Source organism: Sus scrofa, chromosome 5, assembly GCF_054392235.1.
Source record: "Sus scrofa isolate SSC_HxYL_T2T_F1_AM1 chromosome 5, Sscrofa_HxYL_maternal_Yorkshire_Landrace_v2.0, whole genome shotgun sequence".
Classification (NCBI taxonomy): Eukaryota; Metazoa; Chordata; class Mammalia; order Artiodactyla; family Suidae; genus Sus; species Sus scrofa.
The window spans coordinates 88,644,214-88,664,026 of NC_139387.1; the positions used below are offsets into that span (position 1 = coordinate 88,644,214).

Sequence of the window (19,813 nt, forward strand, 5' to 3'; positions counted from 1 at the left end):
TGGGAGGGGAGGAGGTGGATTTCTAGCAAGCTCTATTACTGGCTTGTTATCTCTCAACCTGGTACCCTCACCTGGCTAAATATTAGGCAGGAACTCAAAGTCCTGATGCCTCTGATTTTTTCACATCCTTTCTGAACTTTTGACTTTACAGTGTTCTTTTCTGTTTTGTTCTTCCTGCTGGATGCCTTATCTGTTTCTGGATCTGAAGAATGAGGGTGAATGACACCTTCCTGTCCACTGGCCCATCCCCTGTTTTATATTCTTCAGAAGGGTTAGCAGTGCCTAAACTTATTTGTTGATTTTTCTGTCTCCCTCCCAGAATGGCAGCAATGATGCAGGCGCCCTCCACTTCATCCACTGCTGTATCCCCAGTGCCTAAAATACCACTCGGCACCTCAATAAGCATTTCTTGTTGCCACTTCTAAGCAGGATCTTCTAGTTATTGAGTATTCAACTACATGGCAAGAACTGTACTCCGTGTTAAATGCATGACCTCATTTCTTTGTCTTATCCACATTCTTAACACATCCTGCCAAGGTAGCTCTCCCATCCCCTTTTGGGTGCTTCTGGCAGGGACATAAACAGCTTGGGGACATGTGGCTGCACGGCAGCCCAGGTGGTGCCTTTGCTCCTGAGCAGCTGTGCTGTCACCTCTATGCAGTTTTCTGAAGTCAAAGAAAAGCAGTTCGCTTTGTGGTTAATAAAAACGGCAACCCACCCCCCACCTCCCCAATCCCAATTGAGATCCTGACTCTGATTCTTAGACTTGTTACCATCAGGCTGCAGCAGGTTTACTTCAGTTGCAGAGACCCCGTGCCCGGACTTCGGAGTCCTCAACGTGCCAAACCTGTCTAAGGGCCAGGGCACAGGTGGCCCTGCGCTGGCTCTCGCTGGCTTTCCTCCACCCCAGGCGGGCAGCCAAGTCAGGCCTCTGCGCCGCGCCCTCCAGGCCCCTCCCTCTCCCCCTCCCCCTGGGGGCGGTCTGGGTTCCGGCGACCTTAAGCCCCCAGCGTCAGGACACGGTGCCCTCGGGGCGTTCCTGCGGCGGCTAGGAGGGCTGGAGACACCTCGGAACCTCTCTTCTCCCCTCTAAAGGCCGGCTTGGAAACCTCAGCCCCGCGTGCTGTTTACAGACGTGCCTGCGACGGCCGCCCCAGAGCTAGAGGCTGCCCTCAGCTGGGAGCCAGCATGTCAGCGGCGGTCCTGGAGAACGGAGGCGGGGGCCGCAAACTCAGCGACTGGGGACAGGTGAGCCGGGGTGTGCCTGCGCTGAGCAGGGAGGGGCGCTTGGCCCCCGAGGAGAGAGGGCTGAGGAATGTCGGTGTTTCTTACTCCCTTAAACAAGCCACCGAGTCTGAATTCGTTTGAAGATGATGAGAGCGGCCAGGAGGTCGATAGATTACACGTGTGCTCCACAGAGGTTTCCCATTGGCAGGCCCTCTGTCCTGGTTGGCGTTCAGGGAAAGAGTATTGCTAAGGACGTGGGGATCTGGTTCCCAGAGCTGCCACAGATGTGCTGTGTATCTTTGGACAAGGCACCGTCTCTGTTGTCTTTTTCTTCTCTGCAAGGGCCCTTAAGGATCTGGACTGGGAGTTCGGGTCCGTCCAGAACTGCTCTTCTGTCATGTTTATACGTGTGCTGAGCCAGGTATCAAAATGGCAAAATTGTGAGAAATTATCTTTTTTTTCACCCTTGGGAGAAAATAAGAAGAGGTCTCAGACTAACTCAGACCTGGGGAAGGAGAAAATTAAACGGAAAAATGCGCAAAAGTTAGTAGATGCAAACTATAGCTTTTGGAGTAGATAAGCAATGAGGTCCTGCTGTGTAGCACTGGGAACTATATCCAATCACTTGTGATGGAGCGCGATGGAAGATATGAATGAGAAAAAGAATGTGTGTGTGTGTGTAACTGGGTCACTTTGCTGTACAGCAGACATTGACAGAACACTGTAAATCAACTATAATAAAAAAAGCTCTGAAAAAACCCTTATGTATGCAATAAATAAATAAATAAGAAACAACCACAAAGAAGAGTTAGTCTTGGGCTTGGCATGTAAAGAACCCTAAATGGGGCAGGAATAATGTCTAGAGTGTATTCCATTCTCTGGTATTTGTCGCCCTTCCCTGGAGGTGAACAGTTGCAATATACATTCTTTAATTGACCAATCACACTCCCAGATTCTTGGGTGCAGCCTTAAAGTCCAGCTCTGGGAGGTAACAGGAACCTACAGATTTCTGTCACCTGTAGGATTAGTGAGAACAATTTGAAGAACAGGGAGGCTGGAGGGGAGAGGATGCTTGATGTTTTACTAGAGACGGCAGAACTTTGGACTAACTCTTTTTTTGGAGTCCCAAGAGAAAGGCTTCCTTTGAAAATGGTATGTACTGCTTGGGAGCAAGAAAACTTCACGTTGAGGAGGGCATCAGACAGATCCAGAAGAGATCCCAGCTGTGCCATCATTTAACCTCTGTGCTGCTGGCCGTAGGCACCCCCGCACCCCAACTCACCCCTCGGAGGTTAGGGCTAGTGATCTGGTTGGGGAGCCCTGAGAAATGAAGGCACTTGCTATGTGCCAGGCACAGTAGAGTTTCTGCCTTAGTGAAACGTACATTCTTGTGAAAGAGACAGACCATGAAAAATGAACCAAACAAACATGTAATTTCATGTAGAGATAAGTGTTTTAAGGAAAAATAGAACAGAAGAAGAAGGGAACTCATAAATCCCAGTTCTGAATGGCGCAAAGCCAGTGTTCAGACTCAGATCTAATTCCAACACCCTGTGCGTTCCTCTACCACACTGCTTGCTCCTGTAGATAAATTCTGTAATATAAAGGCCTAGTGTGCCCATGGCAGGATGTCTACACCTTGTTTTAGGGTGTCTTACACTGTAGATGTGTGTATGTATAATCATACAGGTAAATACACACCTCCTCCCATGACCCCCAAAGCACTAAGAGGTAAAGTCAGTGCCCTGGACTATCCTTGCGGATGAGAATTGCTTGTGATTGTGAAAGCTGCTCTCTCCCAGAGATAACCGAAGGTGTTTGTTAGACACAACCACAGAGAACGTGCTTCTCTTGCTAAATGTACTGCTCAGTGTTCAGAAGTCTTTCCTTCCCGGTTGCGAGTGAAGTGCTTTTCCTCCTGCCCTCTTTCTTCTTATGCAGTTTCTGAGCTGCTTTTCTCTACCGTTACCCATCTCGGGTGTACATGTGTTTCTAAGTCAACTCCTATGTCTGTTAGAAGCCAATAAGGTATAGATTATGAGCCAATAGAAACATATTCCAGAAGAGCTTTGCCCAAGATCCCATGCTGATCCACGTAACGTTAGAATCAGAATCCATCCCAGGCCACACTCTTCCACAAAATTCCAAGCTTCCTTTCATTTCAAGTCCCTCAAGCTTTGAAAAGGGGGGACTGGGAGGCAAATTAAGGATTTTGGAGTTGTTGGACCGGGGTTCACATGCAGCCTCTGCAACTCATTAGCTGGATGTCTTCAGAAAAGCCACTTAATCTTGCTGAGTCTGTTACCTCATTTACAAAATAACAGCATCCACCTTATGGGGACAGCTGTGAGGTTGGTTAATTGTAAAAAGTACCAAATATTGGTTCGGTGGCTCAGCAGTTAATGAACCTGAGTAGCATCCATGAGGACAGGGGTTCAATCCCTCGCTCAATGGGTTGGGTTAGGATCTAGTGTTGCCATGAACTGTGGTATAGGTTGCAAACATGGCTTGGATCTGGCATTGCTGTGGCTGTGACACAGGGTGGCTGCTACAGCTCCATTGGGACCCCTAGCCTGGGAACCTCCATATGCTGTGGATGTAGCCCTAAAAAGACAAAAAAGACAAAAAAAAAAAAAAAGTACCATGTATGGTGCCTGGCATATAGTGGGTACTCAGTCAATGGCAGGTCCTATTTCAATACTATGAACAGTAAAGAGTAATGCCTTATGATGTGGTAAATGTGAATTTTCAGACATTTGAGAAAAGTCCGAATTTTTAAAAATAGCCTATATATTTATTGGTGATTTCAAAATCTTCCACGCCAAAGAGTCCTCTGCCATGGTTTTGAAAATGCAGATTCTAAGATCCTAGCCCAGACATTCTGATTTCATAGGTTTGGCTGAGGCCCAGGAGTCTGAATGCAAACAAGGCCTCCGCAGGTGATTTTGAAGTGGAGACCCCAGGAACAACTTCTGAGAACCCAAGCTCTAGAAACTGCATGGGAAGAATGGAGGGAGTGAAAGGGCACAGGCATGGGTGATAAGACGCAGCCTGTTCGGAGTGGTATTACATAAGCATCTGGTGATGGGACCAGAGGACAGCCCTTACTTTGCCAGAAACAGAGCCTTTAATATGGACACTGTATTCCTAGCAGAGGGAGTTGCATGGAACGAATAGGAGCCTGAGTTCTTAACTTCCCAGGTACTACTTGTGTGATCTCAGGTGAATCACACTGCTTGGCCCCGTCTGAAAAATGAGACAGTGGAACTAGATGAACTCAGAAGACAGGACTAGCTCTGTGAGTCAATAATTAGTCTCATGGGGGCATCAGAAGCCAAATGGGAGGCATGGATCGAGGAGGGGTTGCTCACCTTGGCTGAGGAGTATGGAGGTTTTCCAAGAGAAGGGAGAGCCAGGCGGGCTATTGAGGAAGGGAGGTGTATTTGAAAGGGGGAGGGGAAGGGATGCGGTGCATTGCCTCTAAAGAGGAGTTGAAAGGGCAAGGGGGAAAGGAGTTTTCTGGAGGGGAGGTCCCTGTGGGTGAGCCTCAGAAGGGGAGGTCCCAAGGCGACTTTTGAAAATCAGAAGGAGGTATTTTATCCTGTTGGCCATGGGGAGCCCCTAAAGAATTCTGAGTAGAAGGACATGAGCAAAATTCTGCTGGAAGGGCCCAATCTCTGCAGATCACAAGGAGCTGGATTGTGGTGGCGGTGGCAAAAGAAGACCCTAAGAGTCATTTCTGGCAAAGTTCAGGCTGGACACACACCAGCGGGCAGGTGGTGGTTGACAGGGTTTCAAGCACCGTGCGTTCAAGTCTGAATTGCCCCAGCCATCAGTGACATCCATTGAGTGTATCAGGAATATGCTGTCTTTCTTGGAGGCCAACAGGAGACGAGAGTGTTGCCAGATGAACTAGAAATGGAAATCGTTTGTCACTTCAGGGAAACTGGAAAGAACCAAGGGTTCAGTGTTCTCTCCTCGGAAGAAGACTGACGTCGGAGACGGTCTGCGTGTCTCTGGCAGGGTTTACCAGGGAGGGAAGTAGAGTGGAGTCGGCAAGAGGCTGTGATTCGTGGATAGCATGCTGGGATCCAGCGGCTCACCATGCAACTCTGGACAAGGTCCTTGAACATCTCTGAGCCTTAATTTTGTCATCAGTAGAAGGGAGGCGCTTGGAAGATATTCAAACCTTCTTTCTAGGTTGTTATCAAAATTATATGAGATAATCCAAATCAAGTGCTTATTATAATGCCTGGGAGGTTAACAGCAGCTTTTGATAGATGGTAGATTAAAAACACGTTTAGAAGGATAATGTCATTGTCTGTATAGGGACATATAACCATCTATCAATACATAGCAATATATATATAACAAAGCTTCCAATTTCTCTGAGGATCCCTCTAATCACACTTGCTGATATTTCTGATTCTTCCCCCACAGCTCTCTTTCAAGGGAGGTTCTGGGAAAATCTGAAGTTTCTGAATTAAAAGAATTTCATCCTAAGAGTCATTGGCGTTCGTGCAGGGCTTTTTGTGCCAAGTCACCAAGAGTCTGTCCAACACATCCATCTCATCGAGATGATATAACATCTATTCCACTAATTTCATGAACTTGCTTACAAGAGAGTAATTGTTCTGCATGGGTTTTTCTTCCCAGTTTTAGGTACATGCTGTTTATTTGAAAGTATGCATGGAAATTTATGTATTATTGCAAAACTTAATTTAACACTTAACTTTATGTGAATGTATATATGTATGTGTGACTGAGTCACCATGCTGTACAGTAGAAAATTAACGGACCACTGTAAACCAGCTATAATGGAAAAATAAAAATGAATATACAGCGGGGAGAAAAAATAAAACATTTTGGAAAATTCTATCTGGAATGCCAACCCTAATTCCACCTTAATTTGCTGTCACATGCATGTAAAAAGTGCTAGATCCTTGATAGTCCTTGCTATTTTAAAACATCCATCTTCCAGTAGGTTATTTCTGTGTTCTTACGTATTTTGTGACTTTTTCCACAATTGGTATCTCTGATTCCAGCATATGAGAACAAGTTAACGCTCCTGTGAGATCTTTGCCAAAGACCAAGAAGTCATTCGTGTGTATTTTTAGTATTGCCATCATTTTATATACTTCTTTTAATATGATATTTAAACTATTTTTTTCTTTTTCTTTCTTTCATCACACAAATACTGTTTTGACATGGCTTGGCATGACTATTATACATTAGTCAGATTTTAAAGGCAAAAGAGAGGATTCCAACCCATGTCTTTGGACACAAATATGTGTGTTTTCTATTTTTAGTGTTTTTTATCCTGTATTTCTCAGTGTTTTCCTGGGACACTTACTGGATCATAATATGCCACCTCTAAGATATTTTCCTAGTTATCTCATTTGTTGCATATGTCTGTTTAGTTGAATTTTGAGCCCCTGATGCATGGGGCATTCTCTTATTCATCTTTGTTTCTCCCGGAGCCCTGGTGCTTGGTAGGTGCTCACTGAACGGCAGTAAAGCTATAGCATGACTAGTGACATCAGTGAATAATTAAATCTTTCTGAAATTGAAATCTGATCTGGGAGCATCAGTGAATATTTCACTTCCTTGCTTTACTCATCTTTCCATCTCACATGTACATCCGTGTGTACTCCATGTAGCTCATTGTATTCCGAGGCTTAACTGGAAGAGAAAGCTCATGCTCACCTCTTCCTTGGAGGTTTCACAGGAATGAGTTGCTGAGCTATGGAAAACATTTCACTCAAGTGAATTTAATCCTACAGGAAACAAGCTATATTGAAGACAGCTCCAGTCAAGATGGTTCCATATCACTGATCTTCTCACTCAAAGAAGAAGTTGGTGCGCTGGCCAAAGTCTTGCGTTTATTTGAGGTGAGTGCTTTCTTCATCTCTGCCTAGCAGACTTCTGTGTTACCTTCTAGTTGGATGCAGTGTCAAGAACATAGGATCTGGAACTGGAAGACTTGATTTGCAGCATAGGCTCTTACCTGAACCACCTGTGTGACCTTGGGTATGTCTTTCATTCTCTGAACGAAGGTTTCTCCATGTTGTAATGAGGCTCATTCAGAATCACTGGTTGCACATGCAGGAGGCCAGCCCTGGACTCACAGTTCTTTTATCAAACTCTCCTTGAATTAATTGCAGTCAACCCTCCATATCTGCGGGTCCCACATCCCTTAGATTCAACCAAAATGTCAATCTATGACCGCTTAAATCCACGGGTGTGGAACCCACAGATACTACAGAGGGATAACTGTATTCGTTGTACTATCACCATGTTATATAAGGGCCTTGAGCATCTGTGGATTTTGGTATCCAAGAGGTCCTGGAGCCAGTCCTCCGTGGACACTAGGGGTCGACTCTACTGTGTTCCCAAAGCACTTTTTACTCTTAACTATAGTACATATTTGCCTTGTTAAATGCATACAGGTTTCTCTGACCCGGAGGATAGTTTTTTCAGGCAGGGAACCTTGTGGGAGTCATCTTTATATCCTCTACAGACTCAGTTTTAATGTATAATAAGCATTCGATTAAGAATTGAAATTAAATTTAAATATGAGCTAAGGAAATTTGACTTTTCAAAAACACGTTTTCCCTGGAATTTAAGAAGGAATATTTTATGAAGTTCCCATTGAGGCTCAGCGAGTTAAGAACTTGACTAGTATCCACGAGGATGTGGGTTCAATCCCTGGCCTTGCTTAGTGGGTTAAGAACCTGGCATAGGTTGCAGATCCCACGTTGCTGTGGCTATGACATAAGCTGGCAGCTATAGCTCCAATGCAAACCCTGGCCTGGGAACTTTCATATGCTATGCGTGCAGCCCTAAAAAGACAAAAAAAAAAAAAAAAGAAGAAGAAGACAAAGGAATATTTTTGAACCAATTAATTTTTACCCCTAGTACTTCTTTAATTTTTATTTTTTGGTCTTTTTAGGGCTACACCCATGGCATATGGAGGTTCCCACGCTAGGGGTCGAATCAGACCTGTAGCTGCTGGCCCACACCACAGCTCACAGCAATGCTAGAGGCTTCACCCACGGAGTGAGGCCAGGGATTGAACCCGTATCCTCATGGATGCCAGTTGGGTTTGTTACCGCTGAGCCACGACAGGAACTCCATACCCCTAGTACTTTGATAAAATTCTGTCTAATGACTAAATACATAAGTAGATGGACAAGAGACACATCTTCCAGGCAGAAGAATGCCAAATAATTTTAGTAGATACTCTGGAGTCAAAGAAACAGAGTGTAACTCCCTACTCCTTGGGTGTGGGCCATGCAGTGTGACTTGATGAAATGGCCCTTTACGTCTGGGTCTTCCTCCCCCAAACCCTTACCCTCAGTCTAACCGCGAGAAAAACATCAGACAAATTCCAATCGAGGGACATACACAAAATGCTTCACCCGTACTCTTCAAAACTGCTAAGGTCGTCAAGAACAAGAAGCGTCCAAGATGTTGTCACAGTCAAAAGGAGCCTAAAGGGAGATGGCAACTAAATATAATTCAGGACCCTGAGTGGCAGTGTAGAGCAGAAAAAGGACATTAGATATAAACCAGAGACGTTCAAATAAAGCATAGTCTTTAGTGTGTGATAATGTACCAGCCTTTGTTCATCACTTGTAATGTGTGTTCCATACTAATGCACGATATTAATATTAGGAGAAACGGGATGCAGAGTAGATGAGAATTCTCTGTACTGTGCTCTCAATTTTTCTGTAAAGCTAAAATTGATCTAAAAAATAAAGTCCGTGAAAAAAAAAAACTTGGCATGCAAAAGGAGGGAGAAAACGTCTGCCTGAGTGAGAGCAAGAAATGAGTGCAGAAAAGAGAGACAGAGGGCTTTCTGAATGACACACTGGTCCTGAGAAAGAAGACACCTGTAAAAAGCTCCTGTGTCACATTTTAGCTTCTGTATTATACAGTTCATCAGCATGTTCCTTTTCAAATATCAGACCCAAGGCAGAGTTAATAAATTAAATAATATTTAATTAACAGGATGTTTTCAACCTAATGAATAAGCCACACGTAACTAAGTTGCCAGAACTAGATGAAATCCACCCAAGGAGCGTAGGCTGTATGTGAGTGTTGAGTCCCAGAGTTCATTGACTTGGACAGGTTAACCTGCGTGCCTTTGTTTACTCGTCTATAAAATGGGGCCAATGAACCATCTCTTCCTGGAGCCTTGAGATTTTATGTGCATGTCAATGCATGGCAGGCCTCTGGGCCCACAAAAATGCTCATGTGATGTCTGTTCCTTTACCTCTTCCACTTGTGACCTATGAAACCTATCAGGAATCTCTGAGCATGTGCAGAGAAAGATGAGAGAAGCCTAGAGACAGCCCAGAGCCTTGATGTTTTAAAATATTTTTTCCAAAAAAGTAAAATATCTAGAATGAATTACTTAGTATATTTTGTGAACATGTAAAGCAAATGGCATTGACCAAGAGTCAGGGCGGGGCCCTTAAAGAAAAGCGGAACAGCTTAGGAGAAGCAGGGGCCTGTGGTGGCCACAGCGTATTTGTGTAACTGACGTCTTTGGTGACATCTTTGAGAAAGAGATGGAGAAGTAGGTATTAGATGAACATACAGACAGAACCTTTAAATCGCATGGTGGCCCTTAAACTTCGAGACCATATAAAATGAAATCAAAGGTCATAAGCCACAAAAAAAAAAAAAAAAAGGAAGAATCTGAGCTACACTTTAAGGCAGTTTCCTAAATAATACTCTGTTGAGTGCTGCATATTAGTAGGTGTTTTAGTGAAAGAGATTTCCAAAGATAAATATGGCTGGAAAATTCTGTGTCTGGATTTTGGAGAGCCCTCATACCTGTCCACAGGGTAAAGGCTATGAGAAGCCCCGCAGGGTGGAAACTTATTCAGTGTTATCTTACTCAGCATTTCCCAGATGTTTTTGGCCATGGGACCTGTTCACAAAGGACCTATTAACATTTTGCAGGCACTAGTGTTCCACTGGATTTATGCTGTGTTAGAGTTCTGAGCTCCGGATTATCAGTTACAACCGAGGTTGGGACCCTGAGGAGTAGAACAGCATTGGGATTAAGAGCGGATTGTTTAAAACCAAACTGGGTTGAGAGCCCAGTTGTACCACCTCTGAGCTGGGTCACCTTAGGAAAGTTATTTCAGGAGTTCCTGTCATGGCTCAGTGGTTAACGAATCCAACTAGGAACCATGAGGTTATGGGTTTGATCCCTGGCCTTGCTCAGTGGGTTAAGGGTCTGGCGTTGCCATGAGCTGTGGTGTAGGTCACAGATGTGGCTCGGATCCAGCGTTGCTGTGGCTGTGGCATAGGCCGGCTGCTACAGCTCTGATTAGACCCCCAGCCTGGGAACCTCCATATGCTGCAGGTGTGGCATTCACAAAAAGACAAAAAAAAAAAAAAAAAGTTATTTCACTTCTTGGTGGCTTAGTTTCCTCATTTTAAAAATGAAGGTAGGGAGTTCCCATCGTGGCGCAGAGGAAACGAATCCAACTAGGAACCATGAGGTTGCAGGTTTGATCCCTGGCCTCGCTCAGTGGGTTAAGGACCCGGCGTTGCTGTGAGCTGTGATCACAGATGTGGCTCGGATCTGAGGTTGCTGGGGCTCTGGCATAGGCCAGCGGCTACAGCTCTGATTAGACCCCTAGCCTGGGAACTTCCATGTGCTGTGGGTGCGGCATTCACAAAAAGCCAAAAAAAAAAAAAGTTATTTTACCTCTTGGTAGCTTAGTTTCCTCATTTTAAAAATGAAGGTAATGATAAGCTTGTTTTATAGGGCTGCTGGGAAAAGGAAAATAATAGATACAAAGTACTTATAAGAGCGTCTGGCACCTACTAAGGGTTCAATAAATGTTTGCTCTCATTATTTCTATGCACTGTAATTTTGGAGAATCATGGGACACCAGGGACTCTTAAATTCTTAGCTCTATGAAAAATAGTGAAAGGATTAGGGTTAATTGGCTTGAAGAGGGACGATGGGATGAGAAAACAATAGCTTCATTCAAATATTTGAAGGGCCGTCACAGAAGAAACACACTGCTTATCTTTTATTACTTCAAAGGCAAAAAGGCCAAGTGTGGAAATTACAGGGAGCAAATCACTTACGCAGCAAGCATCTCTGCTGTAGAAGGGTCCTCAGCCGTGTTGAAGGCACGATTTCAAGCATTATTCCTATCCAGACAGCTAGTAAAAGGCAGGGCAAAATCAAAGCCAAAAAAAAAAAAAAGGGTGTAAATAAACGTACCTTTCCTTACTAGAGACAAAAGATACAAATCCATTCCAGCTTCTCCCAGATTGGCGGTGGAGGGAGAAACATTCCATAGGGGAGAATGACCAGCTCCCTGTGAGTCGCTTGTTAAGTACACCTAGAGTCACCTCCACGCTTTAATGAGCAGGACTGTCTCTTCCTGAGACGATTAACATTAAAGTCATTACCCATTAGTGATGCTGCCTCCCCAGGGGCTCGTGACCTGTTAGACCTCAGCTGATAACAACATCAGAAGGCCGCGCAAGAGGCTTGATACGTATAATAGAGATACGGAGGTGCAGGATGTACATGGGCTGGATGGGTGGTGTGGATAATGAAGCAGATGTTTTAGTGAGTTGGAGCCAAACACATCGGCACATACCCAACCCGTTCCTTGTTCACCTGCAAACATCCCACGCTGTCCTCAGGAGACGGATCTCTCCATTCTGTATGCATTTTCCATAGTTCTCTATCATTTAAGCCTCTACAAGCTCGCGTGCCACGCCTTCTTAGAAAAAGAGTCTCCCGAGAGTCATTACTGCAAGTGGCTTAGTAATGGGCTATAAAATTAGAAGCAAGCTCCTCGGCGACGTTGCAAAGAAGAGGTCTCCCTTCCTCTGCCAGCACGCCACTAATCATTTTCCCGGGTATTCCCTGGGGAAGGGTCCAAGCAAACAGGCAGATGCACAGAGCGCTCAAGCACATGGGTGTGCTCAGTTATCATCACGGAACTGATGGAGACACTCAGGTTCAGACTAAGCGCGCCGCCCAAGGCTAGACCCTTGGAGTCAAAAATCGCTTCTGGGTTCACCCTCCATTGTCTCCGTAGACCGGTCTTTTGGAAACAAATCTCTGTATTTGTTTATACGCTAATGTGACAAATATAGTCTGTACTTGTCCCATTACTTCCTATGTTCAACCTCTTCCCAGATGACCCTCACCCGAGAGCCAAGGAGCTCAGGCTTCCTCACTTAGGCCTTCCATTACCGTTCTCTGAGTGCCGACGGTTGTCAGACCCTGTGTAGGTGCTGAGGAGACTGGGATGACCCAGGCAGTCATTCTCCACCCTTCTAGAACTTGGAGGACCTCAATGTTCCATGAGCATGCTTATCCCAGGCTTGGGGCAAAATTGGTCGAGGGAGGTTCCTTGCCGTCATCAGTGTGTCAGCTGAAACCTAAAGGGTGAGCCTGGGGAGAGGAAGGGGAAGCTAATTCCGGAAGGAAGAGACAAACCACCTGCGAGGGGAGAATAAACAAGTGGTCAAGTCACGGGCTCCTTGATCCTTTACCACCTACAGACCTCAGGTTCCGGGGACAGAGGCGGGGCTGTAGGGGGACATCCGGGCAGGTAAGAGATGTTTGTTCCTCTCCAGGTTGGACTTTCAGATCCCGCCTGTGACCCCTGGAATGGGCGATGGCAGGACAGGATCAAGGCTGAATCCCAAGGGTTGCTTTGGCCCCTTTGGCCTCAGGTCCAGCGCAGTCGTGGCAGTAAAACGTTTACAGGGAATGTTCCATCTTTAATCAAAATAAGAAGAGCATTGAGTTCCACTGGGGGAAAGAGTTCTTAACAACCCAGATGACTTCTCCATCCTATTTACCCCCCCCCCAAATGTAGATAATGCTCTAAAGAATGCCCCTGTAACTCACCCCCTGCATAAGAAATAAATCATAATAGAAATGACTCAAGTTCCCGGGTACCCCCTCCCCATGCACCTCCCCCCCAGAGGTAGCTGTTCATCTGAATTTGATATATATTATTCTTATGCATCTTTTTAGACTTTCTTATCTACCAGTATCCATTAGGATTTATGGATGGTTTTCATCGTCATACAATTAAATCATATTGTAATTGTCCATCTGCAGTTTTCTTTTGAACATTGTTTTTGAGATTTTTGCATTTGTTCTTGCTCCTTCCCCTGTCTATCTTCCATCATGTGACTATGCTTCCTTACCTGTTGGGCTATGAATCCATTTAGCTTGCTTCCGTCGTTTGTCCATGCACACGGTGCTGCGCTAAACATCTGGTGCCGCTTTGATGATCTCGTTATTGAACGGAAGACCCTCAGATGGAAAGCTGGCCCTGTTTTTAGCTACTGAACGGTTCGGAGCTGAGCATGTTTGAAAACCAGTAGCACAGAGCGGATGTTTTAATCTTTCATCTCGAAGTGAGATCCCACATCGTGAAAATGTAGACTGAGTGCCGGGCCCGTTGATGGCACAGGCGTTGTGGTTGCTCTCTATGGACTGAAACAGGCCCCTGGGCCGTTCCGATCTTATCGCTCCTGTGGCAAGAAAAGAGAACCTTGGACACGAAGGCTCTGAGGAAGGAGCTTCCCCAAAGCCTCGAAAAGAGTCTAGATTAAGCTGCGCGCCCGGCTCTCCTCCAGGAAGGGGTCTCTTCTGAGTTGGTCACAATCCCAGCCACAGGGAGGGCGGGGTGGGAAGAAATAGTCGAGCCAAGAGGGGCGAGACTGAGGGAAGAACAGGCCAGGAGATGACCACCGAGACACTTGCAGAGACAGCAAGCGTGGGATCCCGGCAGATGATCTCTGGGGGGTCAATCCTGCTGAAAGGGCAGCTTGAATCTGCCCGAGAGCTCTCCCGAAAGGTAGAGGGGGGATATTCTTGAGCTCCTTCTGGAATTTCCTTGTCCCGTTCCTGCTTTCTTGAATGTTTTTGGCTTCCTGTTAAGCCCAGTGGGTTTAATTTCCAGACACTTGGTCAACCAGGGCTGTGGCTGGCCTTCTAACAAGAGGAGATCAGTAAAATATACAGGAAGCCCTGCCTATACCTCCCTGAGACTCCCCTGTTTTTGGAACTACCATGTCTCACTCCCAATATTGTGATAGTCCCCAGACTGCTGCCTTTGCTCCACTATGGTTTATTCTTAAATCAGCTGCCAGAGTGCTCCTTAAAAAAAAAAAAAAAAAATGAGGAGTTCCCATCGTGGCTCTGTGGAAACGAATCTGACTAGGAACCATGAGGTTGTGGGTTTGATCCCTGGCCTTGCTCTGTGGCTTAAGGATCTGGTGTTGCTGTGAGCTGTGGTATAGGTTGCAGATGCGGCTTTGATCTGGTGTTGCTGTGGCTGTGGTGTAAGGTGGCAGCTGTAGCTCCAATTGGACCCCTAGCCTGGGAACCTCCAATGCTGAGGGTGTGGCCCTCAAAAGACAAAAAAAAAAAAAGGAAAAATATGAGTAAGGATTTCCCATTGTGGCTCAGTGGGTTAAGAACCCACTTGGGGAGTTCCCGTAGTGGCGCAGTGGTTAGCAAATCCGACTAGGAACCATGAGGTTGCGGGTTTGGTCCCTGCCCTTGCTCAGTGGGTTAATGATCCGGTGTTGCCGTGAGCTGTGGCGTAGGTTGCAGACGCGGCTCGGATCCCGCGTTGCTGTGGCTCTGGCGTAGACCGGTGGCTACAGCTCTGATTAGACCCCTAGCCTGGGAACCTCCATATGCCGCGGGAGCGGCCCAAGAGATAACAAAAAGGCAAAAAAAAAAAAAAAAAAAAAAAAAAAGAACCCACCTGGTATCCATGAGGATGCGGGTTCAATCCCTGGCCTCACTCAGTGAGTTAAGGATCCAGCGTTACCATGACTTGTGGTATAGGTTGCAGATGCAGCATTGCTGTGGACTGGCAGCTGTAGCTCTGGTTCGATCGCTAGCCTGGAAACTTCCATACGCTGCAGGTGTGGCCCTAAAAAAGAAAAAAAAAAACAAACAAACATGAATCAAAGGATGTCTCTCTCGGCCCTGTTAGCTCTCATGGCTTCCTAATATCACTCCAAGTAAAAACCAAAGTTGAGATAATGACCAGTAGGTCGTTCTTGGTAACTTCTCTGCCTTAGGCCCTATTGTCCGCTGTCCCCTGCTCCCTCTGCCCCAGTCATGTGGGCCTCACTGATGGTCCTCAACCATATTGTGCAATATCTGACCCCAGGACCCTTGCACTTCCCATTTCCCTCATAACTTGTTCCCTCACTGACTTCAGGTCTATGCTTACATGTCACCTGTTTATTTTTGAGGCCCTGGGACCCCACTGTTTAAAATAGCACTGCCAGTGAACCCCTGGAATGTGCTATCCCTCTTTGCTGTTTATTTTTCTCTCTTCCTTCTAAAGACTATATATTTTAATTACTTATCATAGGTTTGTTTGTTTGTTTGTTTGTTTTTGTCTTTTTACCATTTCTAGGGCTACTTCCATGGCATATGGAGGATCCCAGGCTAGGGGTCCAATCAGAGCTGTAGCCGCCGGCCTATGCCACAGCCACAGCAATGTGGCATCCGAGCCACATCTGCGACCTACACCACAGCTCACCGCAACGCCTGATCCTTAACCCACTGAGCAAGGCCAGGGATCGAACCTGCAACCTCATGGTTCCAGTCGGATTTGTTTCCACTGAGCCACGAGGGGAACTCCTACTTATTATAGTTCTTGTTTGTCTCCTCCCTCAAGAAAGTAAGCTCCAGGAGGGTGGGGATGTCTCCTGCTTTGCTCGCTGTTGTAGCCCAGCACCTAGGGCAGAGCTGGGCTGAAGAAGGTATAGGATTGGATTGGTTATTAAAAGGCTCTTGTTTGTTGATGCGAGACCAACCATGTGGTACATCCTTTGTGAATGTCTTTGACGTTGCCTCCAGAAAGCTCTGAGTCAGGCCAGGACATAACTTCATTTGAGTTTCCCCTAAGGCAACAGCTAAACCTTTCTTGCCTCTGCCAAGATGTCCAGGTGAAGTAGCAGAAAGAGTTCTTCTTTCGTTGTTGCTTCCCCAAAGAGAGTGGACGGTATGTATGGGTCGGTTTGTAAACCTGCAGAGAGCCCTTGTTTAAAAATAAAAATTCAGGAGTTCCTGTCATGGCTCAGTGGTTAATGACACCGACTAGGAACCATGAGGTTGTGGGTTCGATCCCTGGCCTCGCTCAGTGGGATAAGGATCCAGCGTTGCTGTGAGCTCTGGTGTAGGTCCCAGATGCAGCTCGGATCTCGAGTTGCTGTGGCTGTGGTGTAGGCCGGCGGCTACAGCTCCGATTAGACCCCTAGCCTGGGACTCTCCATGTGCCACAGGATCAGCCCTAGAAAAGGCAAAATAAATAAATAAAATAAAAATTCACTCACTAAAAGGTAACTAGGATCATAATCCGGTTTGGAGGTTCATTGCTAAAACCTGTCTTAGCAACTGAAATTATTGGTATTCAAGGATCCACACTGATAAACTGGAAAAACTCCACTAAGGAGATTGCATGCCAAGCTATATTTCACTCACATTTAAAAGATATATTTTAATTTTCATTACATGGATACTCTTATAAGACTTTCCCAATTACTGAGAAGGTGCGCATAATCTTGGCATAACCCACCCTGATGCATTTTATTCTAGCCTTCTTTTTCTTGGCCTGGCCATAATATTTCAAGACATGTTTTAGTAAGCACATACCTGTATCCATCATAAGTGTTTCTCTCAGTGGCTATCTTTTAAGAGAGAAAGTTAAAATTTCATCATACAAGTAATAAATGTTTGTAGAACCATTGAAGTATGATTAAAAAAAGGAAATAGAAAGAAGTCAGATACACATCCCCCAGGCCCATCATCTAAAAATCATCACTCATTAGATGCAAACTATGGCCTTTAATGGATAAGCAATGAGATCCTGCTCTTTAGCACTGGGACCTATGTCTAGTCACTTATGAGGGAGCGTGATAATGGGAGAAAAAAGAATGTATATGTGTATGTGTGACTGGGTCACCTTGCTGTACAGTAGAAAATTGACAGAACACTGTAAACCAGATATAATGGAAAAAATAAAAATCATTGCAAATGGAAAAAATAAATCATTACTCATGAGGAGTTCCTGTCGTGGCACAACGGAAATGAATCTGACTGGCATCCGTGAGGACAGGATCCCTGGCCTCGCTCAGTGGGTTAAGGATCTGGCATTGCCCTGAGCTGTGTGGTGCAGGTCGCAGATGTGGCTCGGATCCTGTGTCTGGCGGCTACAGCTCTGATTCGACCCTTAGCCTGGGAGCCTCCATGTGGTGGGGGTGTGGCCTAAAAAGACAATAAGTAAATAAATAAATACAGAGAGACAAACCATCACTCTCGATACATCTTGGAGAGCTTCCTGGCGCTTTATTTGATCCACGTTCTTGCCGTTGTTGCTTTCTTTGTAATGGTTGTGAATCTCCACTGGGTGACTTCGCTCCAGTACCGTTCCCCTCTTAGGGGAAATTTAATTAGCTTACAAATTCTGGTAAACAATTTTCTCATGAGGGAGGTCTCCAGAATTATAAAACCTGAGTCAGGGGCATACGTTGCTTTGTGGCTGTTCTCAAAGTGAGAGGCTTCCTGCAGGAAGTGCTGATCTAAGGGTGGGGACGGGGGTGAGGACCCCAAACAGCCTATGGTTGGTCTTCTAGCCTTGTGTCCACTCTACCCGCCTCCCCGCCTCCTGCATCACTCCTTCTCCCCAGCACACACGCACGCACGCCCAGGTGTGGTAACTCTTGGCTTTGCTGTTTTCTCTGCTGTACACAAGTCAGGAATTGGGTCATCTCTTCAGTGAAGTTTCAACTTGGGTAAATAGCAGGTGAAACTTAACCATGCTTTTTCATCCTGAGCCAAGAAGGGTGACATTGAGCTTTGCTTTGTTTAAGAAGTCACCTCTGTTTGCAAAGAAATCTTTAGAGCAATTGCTCTATCTCTGGCCTTCCCTCCTCCCTCTCTCTCTCGTAGTTGGGGCCCCACCGTGGGTTACCTGAGTTCCCTGCAGCTAGTGCCCATAAATAATGGCTCCATCATGGGCCCCCCAGATTTATAAGGAAAAAAGAGCAGGAAGGGTGCCCGTCTGGGGTTGCTTATTGTTGCATTGACTATACCCAGAGGTTTTCACATCTCGTACTTAGAATAATAGTAATGACAACGATCAAAGCTGATGATTTCAGTTTCTCACTATCCCCTTGGCAGTGGACAACTCTTGAGATTAAACAGGCCTCCCTCTCCAGCCACTTTAACAAAGCGTCTCCTTCTCTGATTCCATTTTTTTTACATCTTTCTTCACCTCCTCGGAGGATTCTTGGGAAGGTCAGAGCAAAGAATTCTAAACTGTAAAGTGACATCCAGATGCAGAAAGGGATTATTATTGAAAAAACCCTTGTACTCTTGAACCCCCTGTCACGAACCCTCAAGGAAAAAGATCCTCTTCTTGATCTTTTGCAAGATCCACTTCTCCAAGGTTGACGAATTTCATTTCTGTGAAATTACAGTTATTCAAGTTCAACATTTTTTTTCTGAGTACATTTTGTCCGTTTCATTGTTTGGGGGTAGTAGCCCCCCTTTTTAATTTTTTTTTTTTTTTTTTTTAGCTATTTCTTGGGCCGCTCCCACGGCATATGGAGGTTCCCAGGCTAGGGGTTGAATCGGAGCTGTAGCCACCGGCCTACGCCAGAGCCACAGCAACGCGGGATCCGAGCCGCGTCTGCAACCTACACCACAGCTCACGGCAACGCCGGATCGTTAACCCACTGAGCAAGGGTAGGGACCGAACCCGCAACCTCATGGTTCCTAGTCGGATTCGTTAACCACTGCGCCACGACGGGAACTCCCCCTTTTTTATTTTAATGTAGAGGCTACTCCTTGGTTCTCTTCACAAAGAACCAACAGTTCTGTCAGTGACATCAGACTTTTGAGTAAGTAGCAAATGGTGATCACACATTCAAACGTGAGGAACAATTCAAGTCAATGGCTCCTGTTTTTATGACAAACCCCATCACAGGTAAAGTATCATCAGCCAAAGACACTGACGTTGAGTAGCTGTAGTAAATGATTATTGTTTTTGTGGCATTTAATGAAAGCGGCCTGTAAGTGAACCTTCCCTCCTGAGTGAGGCCTCATGCGTCTGCTCTGTGAAGTACTGCACCCTGCCCCGCTGCATCCCAGGGCTGTTTGTCCGCTTCACCCTGCTCTGCCTTGTAGCCTTGACCACTGCAAACATTACAAAATAATCCATAAATCAATAATCTTTTATGTTTGTTATTTGTCTCCCCACAACTTGAATGTAAATTTTATGAAGGAAAATATCTTTGTTTTGTTCACGGATGTGTCCTGGCCACCTAGAAGAGCCATCAGTGTCTGCTAGATACTGTATATACATTTGTTTGATAACTTGAATGGAAAATAATTCTATAAAAATATGAATGGCAATTATACTGAATAATCTTTTTTTTTTGTCTTTTTTTTTTTTTTTTTTTTTTTTTTGTCTTTTTGCCATTTCTAGGGCCGATCCTATGGCATATGGAGGTTCCCAGGCTAGGGGTCTAATCAGAGCTG

General features: G+C 45.5%; 1 protein-coding gene across 1 annotated transcript in view; it reads left to right on the forward strand.

Moving 5' to 3' along the window:
• The first annotated feature begins 1,024 nt into the window (after positions 1–1,024).
• The window catches only part of PAH (phenylalanine hydroxylase), a 75,155-nt gene continuing 56,366 nt past the window's right edge, over positions 1,025–19,813 (forward strand). The window contains exons 1-2 of the mRNA XM_021092656.2: positions 1,025–1,248; positions 7,011–7,118. Coding sequence (XP_020948315.2) covers positions 1,189–1,248; positions 7,011–7,118 — 168 coding nt within the window. The 5' untranslated portion in view covers positions 1,025–1,188. The remainder of the gene's footprint in view (positions 1,249–7,010; positions 7,119–19,813) is intronic.